Raw genomic sequence first — 17,084 nt, forward strand, 5'->3', positions numbered from 1 at the left:
AAATAGAATATAATTATTTAAATATAATTAAAATATAATTATTAAAATTTTAAAAATATATATTAACATTTGTAAAATTTACATTTAAATTTAAAATATTTAATATTTTTATTGCATTTTAGATATTAAAATCTAAAATATTTTATATGTAAATGTTAATTTTACAAATATTAGTTTATTTTTCTAAAATATTTTGAATATTTAAAATATTTTTATATATCAATTTTAAAAATATTTTAGAATATAAATATTAGAAAAAAATTAATAATTATATTCTTATAATATTTTAAATAATTATATTGTATTTAGAAATTAAATATAAGAACTTATTCAATTTATAATTAAATTTAATAATTTATAATTGAATTTAAAAAATAATAAATTTAAAGGTCAATTTTAGAAAAGATATTAATATAATTTGTATAAAAGATATTAAATTTAGTATCAATTTGAAAAGGACAAAATTGATTTATTTTAATAAAAATTGGGACTAAATTGAACAAAAAGAATAATACTACTACAAACTGACACGTGGCAGTAGCATTGACACGTGGCACAATTGTGACTTGACACGTGGACTATTTTTTTGAAATTAAAAAATTAAAAAAAAATCAAAAAAAATAAAAAAAATCAAAAAAACCAGGAGTTGACACATGGCATATACTGTTCAAAAACGTTAACCATTTAAACACCGTTAGTGAAAAGGACCAAATTGACCACAATTTGACGAAAATGAGGACCTAATTGAACATAAAACGAATATAGGGACCAAATTGAATAAAATCAACAAAAATAGGGACCAAATGTATATTTAAGCCTATTTTTAATTAGGCTTAAATATTTTTTTTGTCTTCATTTTCATACTGTTTGTTGCATATGATATTTATTTTGACAGAATGTTTAAAATGGTTTTCATTTGTACCAAATATTTAGAATGATTTTCATTCTCGCAATTTGTGTTTATTTGATCATTTTTTGTTACGCCATTTAAATCAGTAACGGAGCACTGACACGTAACACATTCCAATGTAACATGTAACGTAATACAAACATTGTTAACTGTATAATACTCCGTTACTGAATTAAACGTCCTCACATGAAAGGATCAAATAAAACACGAATTGCGAAAATGAATATCATTTTAAATATTCGGTACAATTGTAAATCTTTTGTTAAAACGAGGAAGACGTCTATAACAAACACCACGAAAACGAAAATGAGGACTAAAAATGTATTTAATCCTTTTTAATTAATTATCTACTAACAACAATAGTTACACCATTGGTGTTCTCACCTTAACCAGTAAAACCACGCTATGTTCTTAAGATTGTTTTGTTGTGGGCGACAAGTTCAAGAACATGGTTCATGTAGTTTTGCGTTTTCGCAACAGAAAAAGAGTATGGTAGAGGAGAAGAGAGCACCACAGAAACAATGCGCGCCATTCCAGTTTCCTCAGAATCACGCTCAGCTTTTCTATTCCCTCAACCACTCGCTTCCTTCTCCTCTAACTCCATTCCCATAACCCACTCCTCTCTCTTCTTCTTCCACCCTTTTCATTTCAAGACCCATCATTCACTATCCACTCCCAAACCTTGCTCCTCCAACTCCACACCCTTCTTGTGCACTGCTGCTTCAGAACCCGACCCCATCACTTTAGACGATGTGGGGCTTGAAGAGTCGGAAGAGTCCTTAGTTGAGGATGGGGTGTGCATAGAGGTGATGAAACTGGACAAGAACTCGCGCAGAATCGAATCCAGAATTTCCATTGAAGCTTCTCTTTCTTCCGTTTGGAACATCTTGACCGATTATGAGAGATTGGCTGATTTTATCCCTGGCCTTGCTGTCAGTCAGTTGCTCCAAAAGGGTGACAATTATGCCCGTCTTTTGCAGGTTCCTCTCTATCACGTGTTGTGCTCCAAAAGGGGTTCTTAAAGTTTGATCTTTTTTTATGAAATTAGTTGCATTTTTTTGGCTGTTTGTCTCACGCTGCATTCTGCTGATTTGATCAATCTCAAATAAGGTGTTAGGGTTGTTTTGGGCTTGCTTTCATTTTCTGAATCAAAAATTCTTGATTCTTTATTAATTTGGAGATGTAATTAGAGTATTTCTTTATGTTCTTGTTGAAGTTTATTTGTATTGGACAACCCTCGTGAGGACTTGTGCAGTAAGTGTACAAGTTTAATTGCTTTCTGTGTTGCTATTGCTATGTAGGGATCTTCCTTTACTAGATGGTTTATTTTGCTTCTCTGTAATGGAACCCGTGGTCCTTATTACCTAGCCGCCCGAAAATTGCTATGTAAACAAGAGGGCGCTTATGAATGTTTAGTAACAACTTGTTAGAGCTTTGTCCTGTACTTCGTTCTTTCTTTTTGTTGTTCCATGAATTGTTAGAAAACAAGCATAGAACAAGTGTTTTTAAAACAAGAGTGATTTTTTAGAAAACAAGCTCCATTTTGGTATAAAATCAAATGCAGGTTAGGCATCAATTCAGGGTGATGATGATGGCATGATGCATTATGATGTATCTACAACTTAGAAGTACATGAATACTAATGTTACACTTTTTTGGTGCAGCAGTTTACTCTGGAAATCAGAGTGTGAGCATGTATGCTCATATTACTATTATAGTTTGGGTGACAATGAATGATTCAGGTTAATGTCAAACTTTTTATAAGATTACATTGTTGTAAGGCCAACCATGGTTTTACCTAATTTACTTCCTCTGAATTGCAAGCTTTACAAATTAATGTCACTCAATGTTTTATTTTACTGTTACCCGAATTAAAAATTGACATCATTTAAAGTATTTTCTTAGCTAATGTATTTGACTTGAAATTATATTTGTTATTGTTACATTACCTGAACAGATCGGACAGCAAAATATAGCATTTGGGATAAAATTCAATGCTAAAGGAATTGTAGATTGTTATGAGAAAGAATTGGAGACTCTTCCTACTGGTATTAAGCGTGAAATTGAATTCAAGATGATTGAAGGAGATTTTCAACTCTTTGAAGGAAAATGGTCGATTTTGCAGGTAGGAATTAATGGGTTCCCTTGATTTCAGAATTCTTCTGGATCTAGGATAATATATCACATCAATTTGCATAATGTGAGGCACTTCATCATAAATATTTTTCAAAGGTCAAACCTTTCGTTTCTGAGATTGACGTTGTGAAATTCTACATTCATCATCCATGACCGACCTTCCTTGGCGAAAAACTAGAAGTGGAGTGTGAAATCATATCTTGGAAACTTAAGTTTAGTAATTATTTCAGTCTATTGACCAAGTTGTTATTATGATTTATGCAAAACTTGACTGCTAGTATTTATTTTGACAAAAAGATGTCTCCTTTTCTTTTAGCTATTGGCGTAAAGGAGTCCCCTTTGCTTTTAACTTGTTTCAATATTCATTTTGGAAGATGTTCAAATTTTATATTATTTTGAAACCACATAATCAACAGGGTTGGTTAACATACTATACAAAATTAATTAACCAATGGTAATGGTTTTGCAGCATTTGAACAGCGAAAATTGTGAGCAGTCTCAAGTCCGAGAAGTTAGTACAACTCTCTCATACGTTGTTGATGTTAAGCCGAAGCTGTGGTTGCCTATTCGTCTCATAGAGGGTAGACTTTGCAATGAGATAAAAATGAACCTTGTATCTGTCAGGAACGAAGCTCAAAAAGAACGAGTTGTGTAATTAATGGATATATTGTGGATCATACAAAAATGAATACAAGTCCAGTTTACTCCTCTTTGCTCATTTGGTAAATCTTTATGCTTGGTCTTACATGCCCTCTTCATAAGAATTTCTTCAATGTCTGCCCTCCTTGATCTTTACATTCAAGGCTGAATCAATATTCATATTAGAGTTGTTGGATGTTGGATTTGAACTGAGTATAAAATTGGGGTGGTTCCAAGTATTAGAGTTTAATTAAGTTTGTTATGAGTTAGCTAAGTTAGTGATGTATATAAAATCAGTGCCTGTGTAATATTTTTTTTATGAGATTTTATTCAATGAATTATATGAACTTAGGTAGGGCTCAAGACAATGATTTTGTAAATTTTCATCTACATTGCCGCAACATAGTTTTATACAGTCCAAGAATGACTATTTGTTATTCACACAGGTATCTGGTTCTTCACTGATTATTTTACTTGTTTATGGGGATGACATGATCTTAATTGGATCTAATATCAATTATGTTGATCCAGTTCAGTTGAAGTTATAGTCATTATTTGAATTAAAGGCTCTTGGTTCTTTCAAATGTTATTTAATCTTGGAAACTGCTAAGCCTATCAAAGGAATATTGAGTCAAAGAAAGTATACTTTATTCTTATTGATGATATTGATACTGGTTTTTTAGTTGGAAAACCTGCAACTCTACCTATGGATCCAAAAAAATAAAACATAGTAAAAACATCATAAATTTAAATCAAAACTAACATTCAATAGGGGTAGTTAGGTTTCACGTTTAACAAGAAACTCTCTACCAGAATGGGCTTCTCGAAGCTCTCATGGCCGATGTAAACTGTCCACTAACATTGATGTAGAAAATACGAGCTCAGACTTGCAAGCTTGATAAACAAGAGAATCAACCTCACCTAATAACTCCCCAACACCACTACTTGCTGCAATCACAAGAACATATCTAAACAGTACTTGAAAGATATGGCTTATGATAACGAAGTGAATAGAGATATAACTTGTTGAATTTAATGTACTTACGAATTCTTTTTTAGACAATAAAAGCTATTCAATTAGGTTCTATCCCCATTTGCCGCGTCTACACAACAACAAAGCAACTTAATCAATTAAATAGTTTAGGTTGTTTCTTGCATCACTAGGATGGAAATAAGTTATATATAATTTATGGTTTGATTAGGAGTTCATTCATTGAATTTTGTGAAAGAAAAAAAAATTAAAAATTCTTTATAAATTAAAATTAGTTTACATAAGGTAGGTAATTCGTAGAGGTTGTTTAATATAATTTTAAAAAAAATATTTTAAGTATGTGTATAAGCTACATTAAATTTATGAAAAGTTAATTTTACTTTTGCCTTCTAAATTTTTTAAAGAAAAATTCGTTTCAAAACCACCTCATACAAAAATTAAAAAAGGTATATAATTATTTTTTTAGAATATAAGTATAATATATATGCAGTATTTTTATAATTTCATTTACGTATGCTATTTTTTTCTTATAAAAATTATGTTAAAAGTCATATTAAATACTTTTTATCGATTAATATTATAAGTAATTATATATGTTTATAACATACTAGGATAAAAAAAAAAAGTTAAGGATAGGGTGAAGAATAAGTTGGTTTCATTCCATTTTATCTTATATACTTCAAAAAGATTAAAAAAGGGAAATAAACATATACAATAAAATTAAAAATTAATTAAAGTATATCCACAATGCATTTTCTTTATTGTCATCTAATTATAGATTATTATGCATGATAATATTGTCGAGTTTTATAATTTAATATATAAGGATATTAAAACTATCTGACCTTAGTAAAAGATATGGTGGAATGAAAAATTTGACCATAAATAATTAGTATATTAGGAAATGTTCAATTATTTGTGCTTAATTTATATTATAGGTTAATACACTTTGTAAACAAAAATATTTTAATTTACAAAAATATAAGAAAAAAATATGTTTTTAATCCTTATACTTTTGTTTAAATTTGATTCTAATGGCTATATTTTTTAAGAATTTAGTCCTTCAATCGTTAAAACATGTAAATTTAGTTTTCTTTAATATTTAAGCTTAATATTTATTGAGGGCTTTTTACTGCTACAAGTTGGAAGAAACTTAAACTCACGTTTTGTCAAAGATGAAAACTAAATTATTAATTTAAAAATTCATTGAATAGAACAAAGTTGAACTGGAAGTACTTTTTTCTAAAGATATATTTGATCTTAATAAAAATACATTATAAGCTATCACTTTTCCTTTTAATTTATATACACTTATCTTAAAAATCCCTTGAGTTTTCTTATCACACTCACATTCATATCGACCTAATTCGTAAGGCATAAAAGTGTTTCCAGGACCAAAAGCACAACAGTGAAAATGAAACTATGAAAGCAACAGTAGAACTGAAAAGCTGTGTCGATGTAAAGACCAATCCATTCCCATGGTTGTTCAGATTTGGTATTTGATGACTTTGCCAACGTTCAAAACTCAATATCTCTTAATACTGACTCATAAATATAATACTATAATAACTATTATAGTATTGTAGACTAACCAAACAACTTAACAATCAAATGATAAACATGACTGATAATGCTGACTTATATTACTAATTTGATAGTTTAATCGTGATTAGACTAAATAATATACATTAAGAAATAGCCAAATCAGAAACATGATTGGTTGGAGAAAAGGGAAACTGAAAAAAAATAATATTATAGATGATGAGGTCTTGAGTTAATCACAATGCATGGGAACTCTGTTACATTACTCAATTCTCACCAAACACTTCTTCTTCATTAGATAGCCAAACTTTGAATATCCCCAGCAAGCAACATACCAATTAACTTGTACATTGATTCCTGTTAACATTTTTACCAATTGCTTTGAATTTAAGTTGAAAGACTTCATTAATGCTTTACCATCACATCACTACTTCCATCTACCTTGCCCATAACAATTCCCTGTTTACAGATCGTGCATGTATATATAAAGAAAACAACTTGCCACATTTTTCACCATCCAAAACAAACACTCCTCTCTTATCTCTTGCTACATAAATTCTTTCTGTTTTCACTCATTTATATAACTATTATCATCCAAAACATGTCACTGACAAACACTTTAGCTGTTTTTGTCTTCTTCTGCTCTGCCATCTCCTTTGCTTTTGCTTCTGACCCCGACACACTTCAAGACCTTTGTGTGGCACTTCCCTCTTCAGGTACCATGCATTACCATTCACCGTTTCTTTTCTCACTCTGCTCTCGTATAGTTCAAATAAATGTGCCAAAGTTGTGTTAGGAAAATAGTACAATGATGTCAGTGGTGTGAATTAATTATGTGCAGGTGTGAAGGTGAATGGATTTGCCTGCAAGGCAGAGACGAATGTGACAGAAGCTGATTTCTTCTTTGCTGGCTTAGCCAATCCTGGAGTAATCAACAACACATTGGGATCTGTGGTTACTGCAGCAAATGTAGAAAAAATTCCAGGACTTAACACATTGGGAGTGTCTTTCTCAAGAATAGACTACAAAGCTGGGGGACTTAACCCACCTCACACACACCCTCGTGCCACTGAGATTGTGTTTGTGTTGGATGGTGAATTAGACGTGGGGTTTATCACCACAGCCAACAAACTCATCTCAAAGTCGATTAAGAAAGGTGAAATCTTTGTGTTCCCTAAAGGTTTGGTGCATTATCAGAAGAACAGTGGAGATAAACCTGCTTCAGTGCTTTCTGCTTTCAACAGCCAACTCCCTGGAACCTTTTCTATAGCTGCAGCTCTTTTCAGCTCAACACCAACTGTGCCTGATAATGTTCTTGCTCAGGCTTTTCAGATTGATACTAAACAGGTTGATGACATCAAAGCCAAGCTTGCTCCTAAGAAGAGTTAATTTAAATTGAGCTTAATGATATTCAAGAGAGAGAGAGAGAGATATATGATTCATTGTATCTGTTATGGTGTTGTGCTTTTCTATTATTTTTCTTTTATCAGGTGCCCTTTCCTCGTTTATGTGGCATTGAGCATGTTGTATTGCGGAATATGTAGTAGAAGGTGCCACCTTTTATGTGGGTATACTCATTTCTTGGTTTTGGGGTTCATTATTTTGTAAACTCTGATCAATAAAGGTTGGACCTTTACCACCTCACTTTCTCTTTCATGTTGGTTAGTAGTTAAATCAGTTTAGTAAGACGTCAAACATCTTATAATTGGAGGCATTTAAGTCACCTTTTTAACTTAGGTCCTCTCGAGTCAAACTTCTTTTCAGTCTACAAATTCTGAACCATTAATTACTTCTTGCAATAATGGTTGTTAAAGAGAGAATGTGATCAATGGTTTTATGTTGCCGAGAAAATTCTTCTGCAGAAGGGATTTCATTATTGCATGTCCTGTAATTGAAAAATCAATAGAGTGATGGGCAACACGTAAAGTGGTTTTTGGTAGAAAAGAATATTCGTGGTGATTAAATATCCACATATAAAAGAAAACCAAAAGGTTTCCCTCAACACATCAAAACAGTTGAAACTGGTGAAGTTGAAAATTAAGAATTATAAGTGGACACAAGTTTCATTTTTGCAGTGTGTTCATTTTTCCAATTATTTCTCATTCCCGCATGATACAAGAGCACGCATATTGTTGGAAGTCTCACATTAACTAGATAGAGATAAAACAATTTCATAATATATAAATGATGTACAAACCTCACCTTACAAACTGATTTTGTGGGGTTGAGTTAGGCCTTAAAGCTCACTTCTAATATGGTATCAGAACCATTGTTTAAAAAAAAAAAATGCCCATTCTAGCGTAGCTTAGAGATAAGACAATTTCATAATATATAAGTGAGAATCATTGTTTAAAAAAAAAAAACCTATTCTAGCGTAGCCTAGAGATAAGGCAATTTCATAATATACAAGTGAGGTTTAAAAAAAAAAAGCTTATTCTAGCGTAGTCTATAGATAAGACAATTTCATAATATATGAGTGAAGTGCAAATCTCACCTTACCAAGCTGGTTTTGTAGGGTTGAGTTAGACTTAAAGTCCAATTCTAACACATATAATTAAGTTTGACCAGATCACTTCATTGAAATTGACTCAGATTTTAAGCATATATGCTTTTTGTTTGATTTAGTTTATCTAGCTGTTCTTTCGAAATTAAGAAGTACTGATTTATTTGACAATATCTGTTCATCTATGCTAAGAACAGATATACTATCAAACACATATTTCAGTTTGCTTCACTTTTATAAATACTGATACTTTGTTAATACTTCATTAATATGTATTAGTAAAGTATTCAAAGTAACATCGTTTCTATTTGTTTCATGCAGTTGATACCAATATTTACTAAAATATGCTGATATAGAGTCCAAGTCCTTGCATTTACCTCTGCATTGCAGCAGTAGGTGGGTGGTTGAGGGTAATAGTGAGGGAAATGTTGTAGAATGTTGAAGGTAAAAACGTTACGTTTAAATTTGGCATCTCATTCTTATATGATGCGTTACTGCTAAGAACATGGTACATTCCAAACAACTGCAATAGCAGCAGCTTGCCGAAACAAACGTCCTGCAATAGACATATGAAAACCAACTACTTCAATCTGGAGATAATAATGACATGAAACTGTAAATCATTATTATTGTTTAAAAGATTACAATAAACTGGGATAGAATGAGATATATTTTTTCTTTTATACTAAATGAACATGTCTATTGGAAATATTTTCAAGTTAATATATTACATTTTTGTTATTCAGTAATTTAGAAAAATCATTTTTCAAATGGGCCTAGCAGTGAAAACAACAGTGGAACTGAACGAGTGCGTGTCGCGATTCTAAAGGGCCCTATGCCTCCCATCCATTTCCTAAGGTTGTTCAGATTGACAATTGAGTCAAACTTAATCTCTCTTAGTAATGACTCAAAAGATAATATAATATAATTAAATTGAGAATTGATTTTGCATAAAGTTGAATTCAGTTCATATAATAACCACATTTGTTTGATGATTAAACACTCTTTTTCTCTTAAATGTAGACATATTTTTTCTTCCAAATTTAACAATGCATGGATAAAGTCTACATCTGACTATAATCTGGCATCTCTCACCAAACTCCTCTTCATTAGACAGTCACTGTCTGCATATTGTCCGCAAGCAACCACCTAATTTATATGCTGACTTTTGCTTGCATGAATAATTTTTGATGGGGAAAACAATAACAAACAATATACCAGAGAATGCAGCGGATATAATTTCCCCTAACTTGCAAGAATCTATGAGGAGCAATAATCAAAGAGCAGCAATAATAAACCACCAAAAGCACAAATAAAGGCACCAAGATTTTTAACGTGGAAAACCCCTCAAATCAAGGGTAAAAACCACGAGTCGTCCAGACCAAAGAAATAGCTTCACTATGATCAACAAGAGTACAAAAGAGTCTTAATCAATAGCACAAATTAGTGCCAACACCCAACCAAATAACAAAGCAACAAAGCTTTCAAATAGAGAAGAACAAGAGAGGAAAACCTCTACAAATCACTGCTGCAGTGCGAAATTAATATCTCCCAACTCAGACCTCGTATCAAAGATCCGACCGGTCAGAATGAAGAGCAATGAGTTCCGAACCTGCTGTAAAAATTTCAGCCCGATCCAACGGTGAACGAATCCGCAGCGCCGAATTTACTGCGACAGCTCTATGAAAAACGTGAACAGAATTTTCCCTCTACCTCTCCCTCTATGTGTTAGGGCTTTCAGTGTATTCTGACTCTATTGTTCTGCCTCTCTCTTTATTTTATAGCCTCCTCTCCACTAGGTTTAAGTGAGACATGGGCTTCTCAAATTTTGGGCCTTTTCTCCACATAGGAAGGGAGCCCAATACCCAACAAATCTCCCCCTCACAACTATGTGGAGATAACCGCCAAACCGGCGATCTCACAACAAACTTCAAACTTTCCTCTTGGCAATGCTTTAGTCATCATATCAGCACCATTATCATCTGTATGAACCTTTTTCAACTCCAACAACTTAGCATCCAAAGCATCACGTATCCAATGATACCTCACATCAATATGTTTGGATCTAGAATGAAAAGTTGGATTCTTACCAAGATGGATAGCACTTTGGCTATCAACAAACAATGAATAGTTATCTTGCCTAAAACCAAGCTCCTGCAAGAATTTCTTCAACCATAACACCTCCTTGCATGCTTCAGTAATAGCAATGAACTCTGCTTCTGTAGTAGACAACGCTACACACCTTTGTAGTCTTGATTGCCAAGCCACAGCTCCCCCTGCAAACTTTATCAAATAGCCCGAAGTGGACTTTCTGGAATCAATATCCCCAGCCAAATCTGAGTCTGAGTAACCCATCAAAGTAGGTTTATCACCTCCAAAACAAAGCTTCATATCAACTGTACCATGAAGATACCTCAAAATCCATTTCACAGCATTCCAATGCTCTCTACCTGGGTTTGACAAAAATCGACTAACTGTACCAACAGCATGTGCAATATCTGGTCTTGTACACACCATCGCATACATCAAACTGCCCACCGCAGATGCATAAGGAACTCTACTCATATTGGTCTTCTCAACTTCATTTGAAGGACTCTGTTTAACACTCAGTTTAAAATGAGTAGCAAGAGGAGTACTCACAGCTTTAGCATTTTCCATCTGGAATCTCTGCAACACCTTCCTAATGTATTGCTCTTGTGATAGATAAATCTTCTTTTCTCTCCTATCACGTGAGATATGTATGCCAAGAATCCTTTTAGCAGCTCCCAAGTCTTTCATGGCAAAAGACTCGCCAAGTGTCTTCTTTAACCTGTCAATTTTGGAAATATCTTTTCCAACAATAAGCATGTCATCAACATATAATAACAGGATAATAAAGTCATCATTAGAAAAACTTTTAACAAAGACACAATGATCAGAAGTAGTCTTCATGTAACCCTGCTCACACATAAAAGACTCAAACTTCTTATACCACTGCCTTGGAGCCTGCTTCAAACCGTATAGACTCTTCCTTAGTCTACACACATATTCTTCCTTGCCTTTAACAAGAAAACCATCAGGTTGCTTCATGTATATCTCTTCCTCCAAATTACCATGAAGGAAAGCTGTCTTCACATCCATCTGCTCAACCTCCAAATCAAGAGTAGCAGCTAAACTTAGCACAGTTCTGATGGATGACATTTTCACCACAGGTGAGAAAATCTCATTGAAATCAACACCCTTTTTCTGTCTGAAACCTTTCACCACTAATCTGGCCTTGTACCTTGGAAATGTAGAATTTGAATCTTGTTTCACCCTGAAAATCCACCTAGTTTCCAATGCCCTTTTGCCCTTAGGCAATTTCACCAAGTCGTAAGTGTGATTATCATGCAAAGATTTCATCTCATCTTGCATTGCATCCAGCCACTGTTTCTTCTCTTCACTATCCAAAGCCTCTTCAAAACACTCAGGTTCTCCACCGTCAGTCAAGGTTATGTACTCATCACAGGAATACCTTGTAGAAGGTTGTTTTTGTCTATTAGACCTCCTGAGTTGGACTTGAGGTGATTCAGGTATATCACCAAGATCGTCATCATCATCATGTTCCTCTTGAGCATCATCAATTGGAACCTCTACTCCACTTCCAAACTGTTGATCATCAACATCACCATGTTGCTCATTGTCTTGAGCTTCCGTTTCAACATTCTCCAAATTGTGAGCGGGCAACCTCATCGGATTACCATCAGTGAGATTACTATCTTTCTCGGGTGTGGTCTTCTCCACCTTATCAATGTCTTCAATGGTCTGGTCTTCCATGAATTGTACATCACGACTTCTAACAAGCTTCTTCTCAACAGGATCATAAAACCTGTAGCCAAATTCATCCTCACCATAGCCAATAAAGATACATTGCCTTGTCTTTTTATCTAACTTGGATCTTTCATCCTTAGGAACATGAACAAATGCCCTGCAACCAAAGACACGCAAATGATCATAGCTAATATTCTTACCAAACCAAATTTTGTCTGGCACCTCAGTATTCAAAGCAACTGCGGGACTGAGATTAATAACATGCACAGCTGCAAGCAATGCCTCTCCCCAAAAGTGCTTAGGCAACTTTGCTTCTGAAAGCATACATGTAACCCTTTCAACCAAGGTCCTGTTCATCCTCTCCGCTAGACCATTCAACTGAGGAGTTTTAGGAGGAGTCTTCTCGTGTCTGATACCATGCTGCCTGCAATAAACATCAAAAGGTCCACGGTACTCACCACCATTATCACTACGGATGCATTTCAGCTTCTTGCCTGATTGCCTCTCAACCATAGCATGAAATTCCTTGAACTTTTCAAGTACTTGACCTTTCCGCTGAAGAGCATAGACCCATAGCTTCCTGGAACAATCATCAATAAAAGTAACAAAGTAAACTGCACCACTAAATGACTTTACCTTTAATGGGCCACAAACGTCAGAATGCACCAATTCAAGTAATTCTGACTTCCTTGAGGGTGGATGCTTCTTAAAAGATACTCTGGTTTGTTTACCAGCCATGCAATGAGAACATTTCTCCAATTCTGCATTTCTCAATCCCATAAGCACATCCTTTTTAGCTAAGCAGTTAAGCCCTTTCTCACTTATATGACCAAGCCTCCGGTGCCACAAAGATGCCTCCATATACATAGCATTCACACTGTCTTTAGCAACCAAAGCTTTAGTCCAATACAATTTAGATTGTTTCTCCCCTCTGGCCATAACCAAGTTACCTTTAGTGAGCTTCCATTTACTAGAACCAAAGTGATTGTCATAACCACAATCATCAAGCAACTGCACAGAGATTAAATTAAAACGGACATCCGGAGCATGTTTGACTCCTTTAAGCAACAACTGCACTCCCATGTTGGTTTGCAGGCAAACATCACCAACACCAATCACTTTAGACTCACCATCATTACCCATCTTCAACACTCCAAAATCACCAGAAGTGTAAGATGTGAAGAACTCCTTCCTAGGTGTAACATGCAGTGTAGCACCACTATCAATAATCCACATGCTCTCATCAGATACAAGATTAACGGACTCAAAGTCACGAAGAAGAACAAGATCACCATCTGTAGCAGTAGTGACACGATCATCATCATCATGATCATTCTCTCTCTGTTTGCCCTTCTTGTCTTTGTTCTCCTTTTTCCACTTAAAACAGTATTTCTGAATGTGTCCAGTTTTATGACAAAAATGGCACTCTAAATTCTTGTATCTTGACTTGGACTTGCTCCTACTCTTCTCTCTACCACCTTTATGTTCCTTTTTCTGACTTCTCCCCCTAGCTTCTGTAACAAGCATCTCAGACTGAGATGAAGAACCATGTGCCTTCCTTCTCATCTCTTCATTAAGAGCACCGCTCTTTGCCATCTGAAAAGAAACAACACCATTCGAGGCAGAGTTCGTAATTGAAACCCGAAATACCTCCCAAGACTCTGGTAGAGTATTAAGCAACCATAATCCCATAACTTCGTCATCAAACTTTATGCCCATTCCTGACAATTGATCTAGGAGCCCTTGAAACTCATTTAAGTGATCAGAAATAGAAGAATTCTCCCTGTACCTCAAATTCATCAAGCAATTTAACAAATACAATTTATTATTGCCCGACTTAGAAGCATACAAAGACTCAATCTTCTCCCACAAAGCTCTGGCATGTGTCTCATTAGCAATATGATTATAAACATTATCTTCAACATATTGCCGAATAAAACCACATACCTGTTGGTGCTCAAAGTTCCATTCTTCTTCAGACATAGAATCTGGCTTCTGTGTAGCAAAGACCGGAAGATGCAATTTCTTGACAAATAATAAATCTTTCATCTTGCCCTTCCACAAATGATAATTTGTACCATTCAAAGCAACCATCTTTGCATTTGCCTCCATCATTCAAGCAAGTAAATATAGCCCAACCAAGAGCTCTGATACCACTCTGATGGGGAAAACAATAACAAACAATATACCAGAGAATGCAGCGGATATAATTTCCCCTAACTTGCAAGAATCTATGAGGAGCAATAATCAAAGAGCAGCAATAATAAACCACCAAAAGCACAAATAAAGGCACCAAGATTTTTAACGTGGAAAACCCCTCAAATCAAGGGTAAAAACCACGAGTCGTCCAGACCAAAGAAATAGCTTCACTATGATCAACAAGAGTACAAAAGAGTCTTAATCAATAGCACAAATTAGTGCCAACACCCAACCAAATAACAAAGCAACAAAGCTTTCAAATAGAGAAGAACAAGAGAGGAAAACCTCTACAAATCACTGCTGCAGTGCGAAATTAATATCTCCCAACTCAGACCTCGTATCAAAGATCCGACCGGTCAGAATGAAGAGCAATGAGTTCCGAACCTGCTGTAAAAATTTCAGCCCGATCCAACGGTGAACGAATCCGCAGCGCCGAATTTACTGCGACAGCTCTATGAAAAACGTGAACAGAATTTTCCCTCTACCTCTCCCTCTATGTGTTAGGGCTTTCAGTGTATTCTGACTCTATTGTTCTGCCTCTCTCTTTATTTTATAGCCTCCTCTCCACTAGGTTTAAGTGAGACATGGGCTTCTCAAATTTTGGGCCTTTTCTCCACATAGGAAGGGAGCCCAATACCCAACAATTTTGTTTTCTCATAAAGACATAAAAGGTTTATAGGATTCCCATTAAGCCTTAACACACAATCGCTTTGAGTTTAAGTCTATGGACCACTGAAATGCTTTACCATCACATCTTTCTCATCTACTTACTATGTCTGTAACCACTACCTGTTTACAAAATAATGCATATATAAAGAGTCCAACTTGCCACATTTTTAGTCATCCAACACAAACCTTCCACTTTTATCTCTAATCATCATTCCAAGTCCAAACCATGTCACCAACAAACACTTATGCAATTTTGGTCATCTTCTGTTGTGCCTTCTCCTTTGCATTCGCTTCTGACCCTGACACACTTCAAGACCTTTGTGTCGCGCTTCCCTCTTCAGGTATTAATATGCATATATTACTACTCACCGCCATTTTATAGTTCCAATAAATATGCCAAAGTTGTTCTTAGGAAAATAGTGCAGTAACCAGTGGTGTGAATTAATTATGTGCAGGTGTGAAGGTGAATGGATTTGCCTGCAAGGCAGAGACAAATGTGACAGAAGCTGATTTCTTCTTTGCTGGTTTAGCCAAACCTGGAGTTATCAACAACACATTGGGATCTGTGGTTACTGCAGCAAATGTGGAAAAAATTCCAGGACTTAACACATTGGGAGTGTCTTTCTCAAAAATAGACTACAAAGCTGGGGGACTTAACCCACCTCACACACATCCTCGTGCTACAGAGATCGTGTTTGTGTTGGATGGTGAATTAGACGTGGGGTTTATCACCACAGCTAACAAACTCATCTCAAAGTCGATTAAGAAAGGTGAAATCTTTGTATTCCCTAAAGGTTTGGTGCACTATCAGAAGAACAATGGCGATAAGCCTGCTTCTGTGCTTTCTGCTTTCAACAGCCAACTCCCTGGAACCTTTTCTATAGCTGCAGCTCTTTTCAGCTCAACACCAACTGTGCCTGATAATGTTCTTGCTCAGGCTTTTCAGATTGATACTAAACAGGTTGATGACATCAAGGCCAAGCTTGCTCCAAAGAAGAGTTAACTTTATTTTTTCTTTAAAGTTAATTATGATATTATTCCAGAGAGAAAGATTCAGTCTTTTAAGCATACTTTCCCGGTAATTCTTGAAGGTTTTTGATTCATTGTTTCAGTTGCGATGCTGTTGTTATCAGTATGTGGCATCGAGAATAATGATATAATATTTTGTCGTGGGTGGATTATATAGTACATGGTTGTAGTGATACAAAATTCTATGATGTCGAAGTTGTCAACTTTTATGTGGCTACTACGTATATTCATTTGAATAATATTTTGGTTTGGTGGTTCATAGATTTTGTGAACAGAGGAAAAAGATTAAACATTTACCAACATGTCCACTTCATTCTCTCTTTCACGTTGGTCAGTTGTTAAATCAATTCGGAAGATGGGGACATGTTAAACTTTGAGGCACTCACATGATTTTCTTTTATATAAAATGGGGTTCATTAAGCAATGAATGAATGAGATGGTAGGTGAAGTAGATTAATGAAAAGAAGATGTTTGACTTGGCAAAGAAGGAAAATAAACAGTAGGTTGATCCGTGGGTTGAAAATGTTAACCCATCCTACTAAAGAATATAGGTAATCTACCAGGTTTTTTTTTTTTTTTACTTTGTTTTCTTTCTAAACTTTATGATTTATTTAAGTGAATTTTTAATTTGTTTAGAGGTAAAGTGATTTTATAATTTTTGTTTTATTATATTTTAA

The 17,084-nt window shown here is 34.6% G+C and overlaps 3 protein-coding genes across 3 annotated transcripts; all 3 read left to right on the forward strand.

The window, feature by feature from the left end:
- The first annotated feature begins 1,328 nt into the window (after positions 1-1,328).
- On the forward strand, positions 1,329-3,773 carry LOC114189958 (Polyketide cyclase / dehydrase and lipid transport protein). Its single transcript, XM_028078688.2, has 3 exons — positions 1,329-1,890; positions 2,868-3,035; positions 3,516-3,773. Exons 1-3 carry the CDS (start codon positions 1,432-1,434, stop codon positions 3,699-3,701), a joined length of 813 nt encoding a protein of 270 aa, XP_027934489.1. The 5' UTR covers positions 1,329-1,431; the 3' UTR covers positions 3,702-3,773.
- Positions 3,774-6,713: 2,940 nt separating this feature from the next.
- Positions 6,714-7,862, forward strand: LOC114190727 (germin-like protein subfamily 2 member 4). Its single transcript, XM_028079717.2, has 2 exons — positions 6,714-6,934; positions 7,060-7,862. Exons 1-2 carry the CDS (start codon positions 6,820-6,822, stop codon positions 7,605-7,607), a joined length of 663 nt encoding a protein of 220 aa, XP_027935518.1. The 5' UTR covers positions 6,714-6,819; the 3' UTR covers positions 7,608-7,862.
- A 7,662-nt stretch (positions 7,863-15,524) lies between these two features.
- Positions 15,525-16,666, forward strand: LOC114190495 (germin-like protein subfamily 2 member 4). Its single transcript, XM_028079403.1, has 2 exons — positions 15,525-15,719; positions 15,834-16,666. The coding sequence occupies exons 1-2, from the start codon at positions 15,605-15,607 to the stop codon at positions 16,379-16,381; spliced, it is 663 nt and encodes a 220-aa protein (XP_027935204.1). The 5' UTR covers positions 15,525-15,604; the 3' UTR covers positions 16,382-16,666.
- The last annotated feature ends 418 nt before the right edge of the window (positions 16,667-17,084 follow it).

This window comes from Vigna unguiculata, chromosome 7 (genome assembly GCF_037176805.1).
Source record: "Vigna unguiculata cultivar grain cowpea cultivar isolate G323 ecotype 2 chromosome 7, ASM3717680v1, whole genome shotgun sequence".
Classification (NCBI taxonomy): Eukaryota; Viridiplantae; Streptophyta; class Magnoliopsida; order Fabales; family Fabaceae; genus Vigna; species Vigna unguiculata.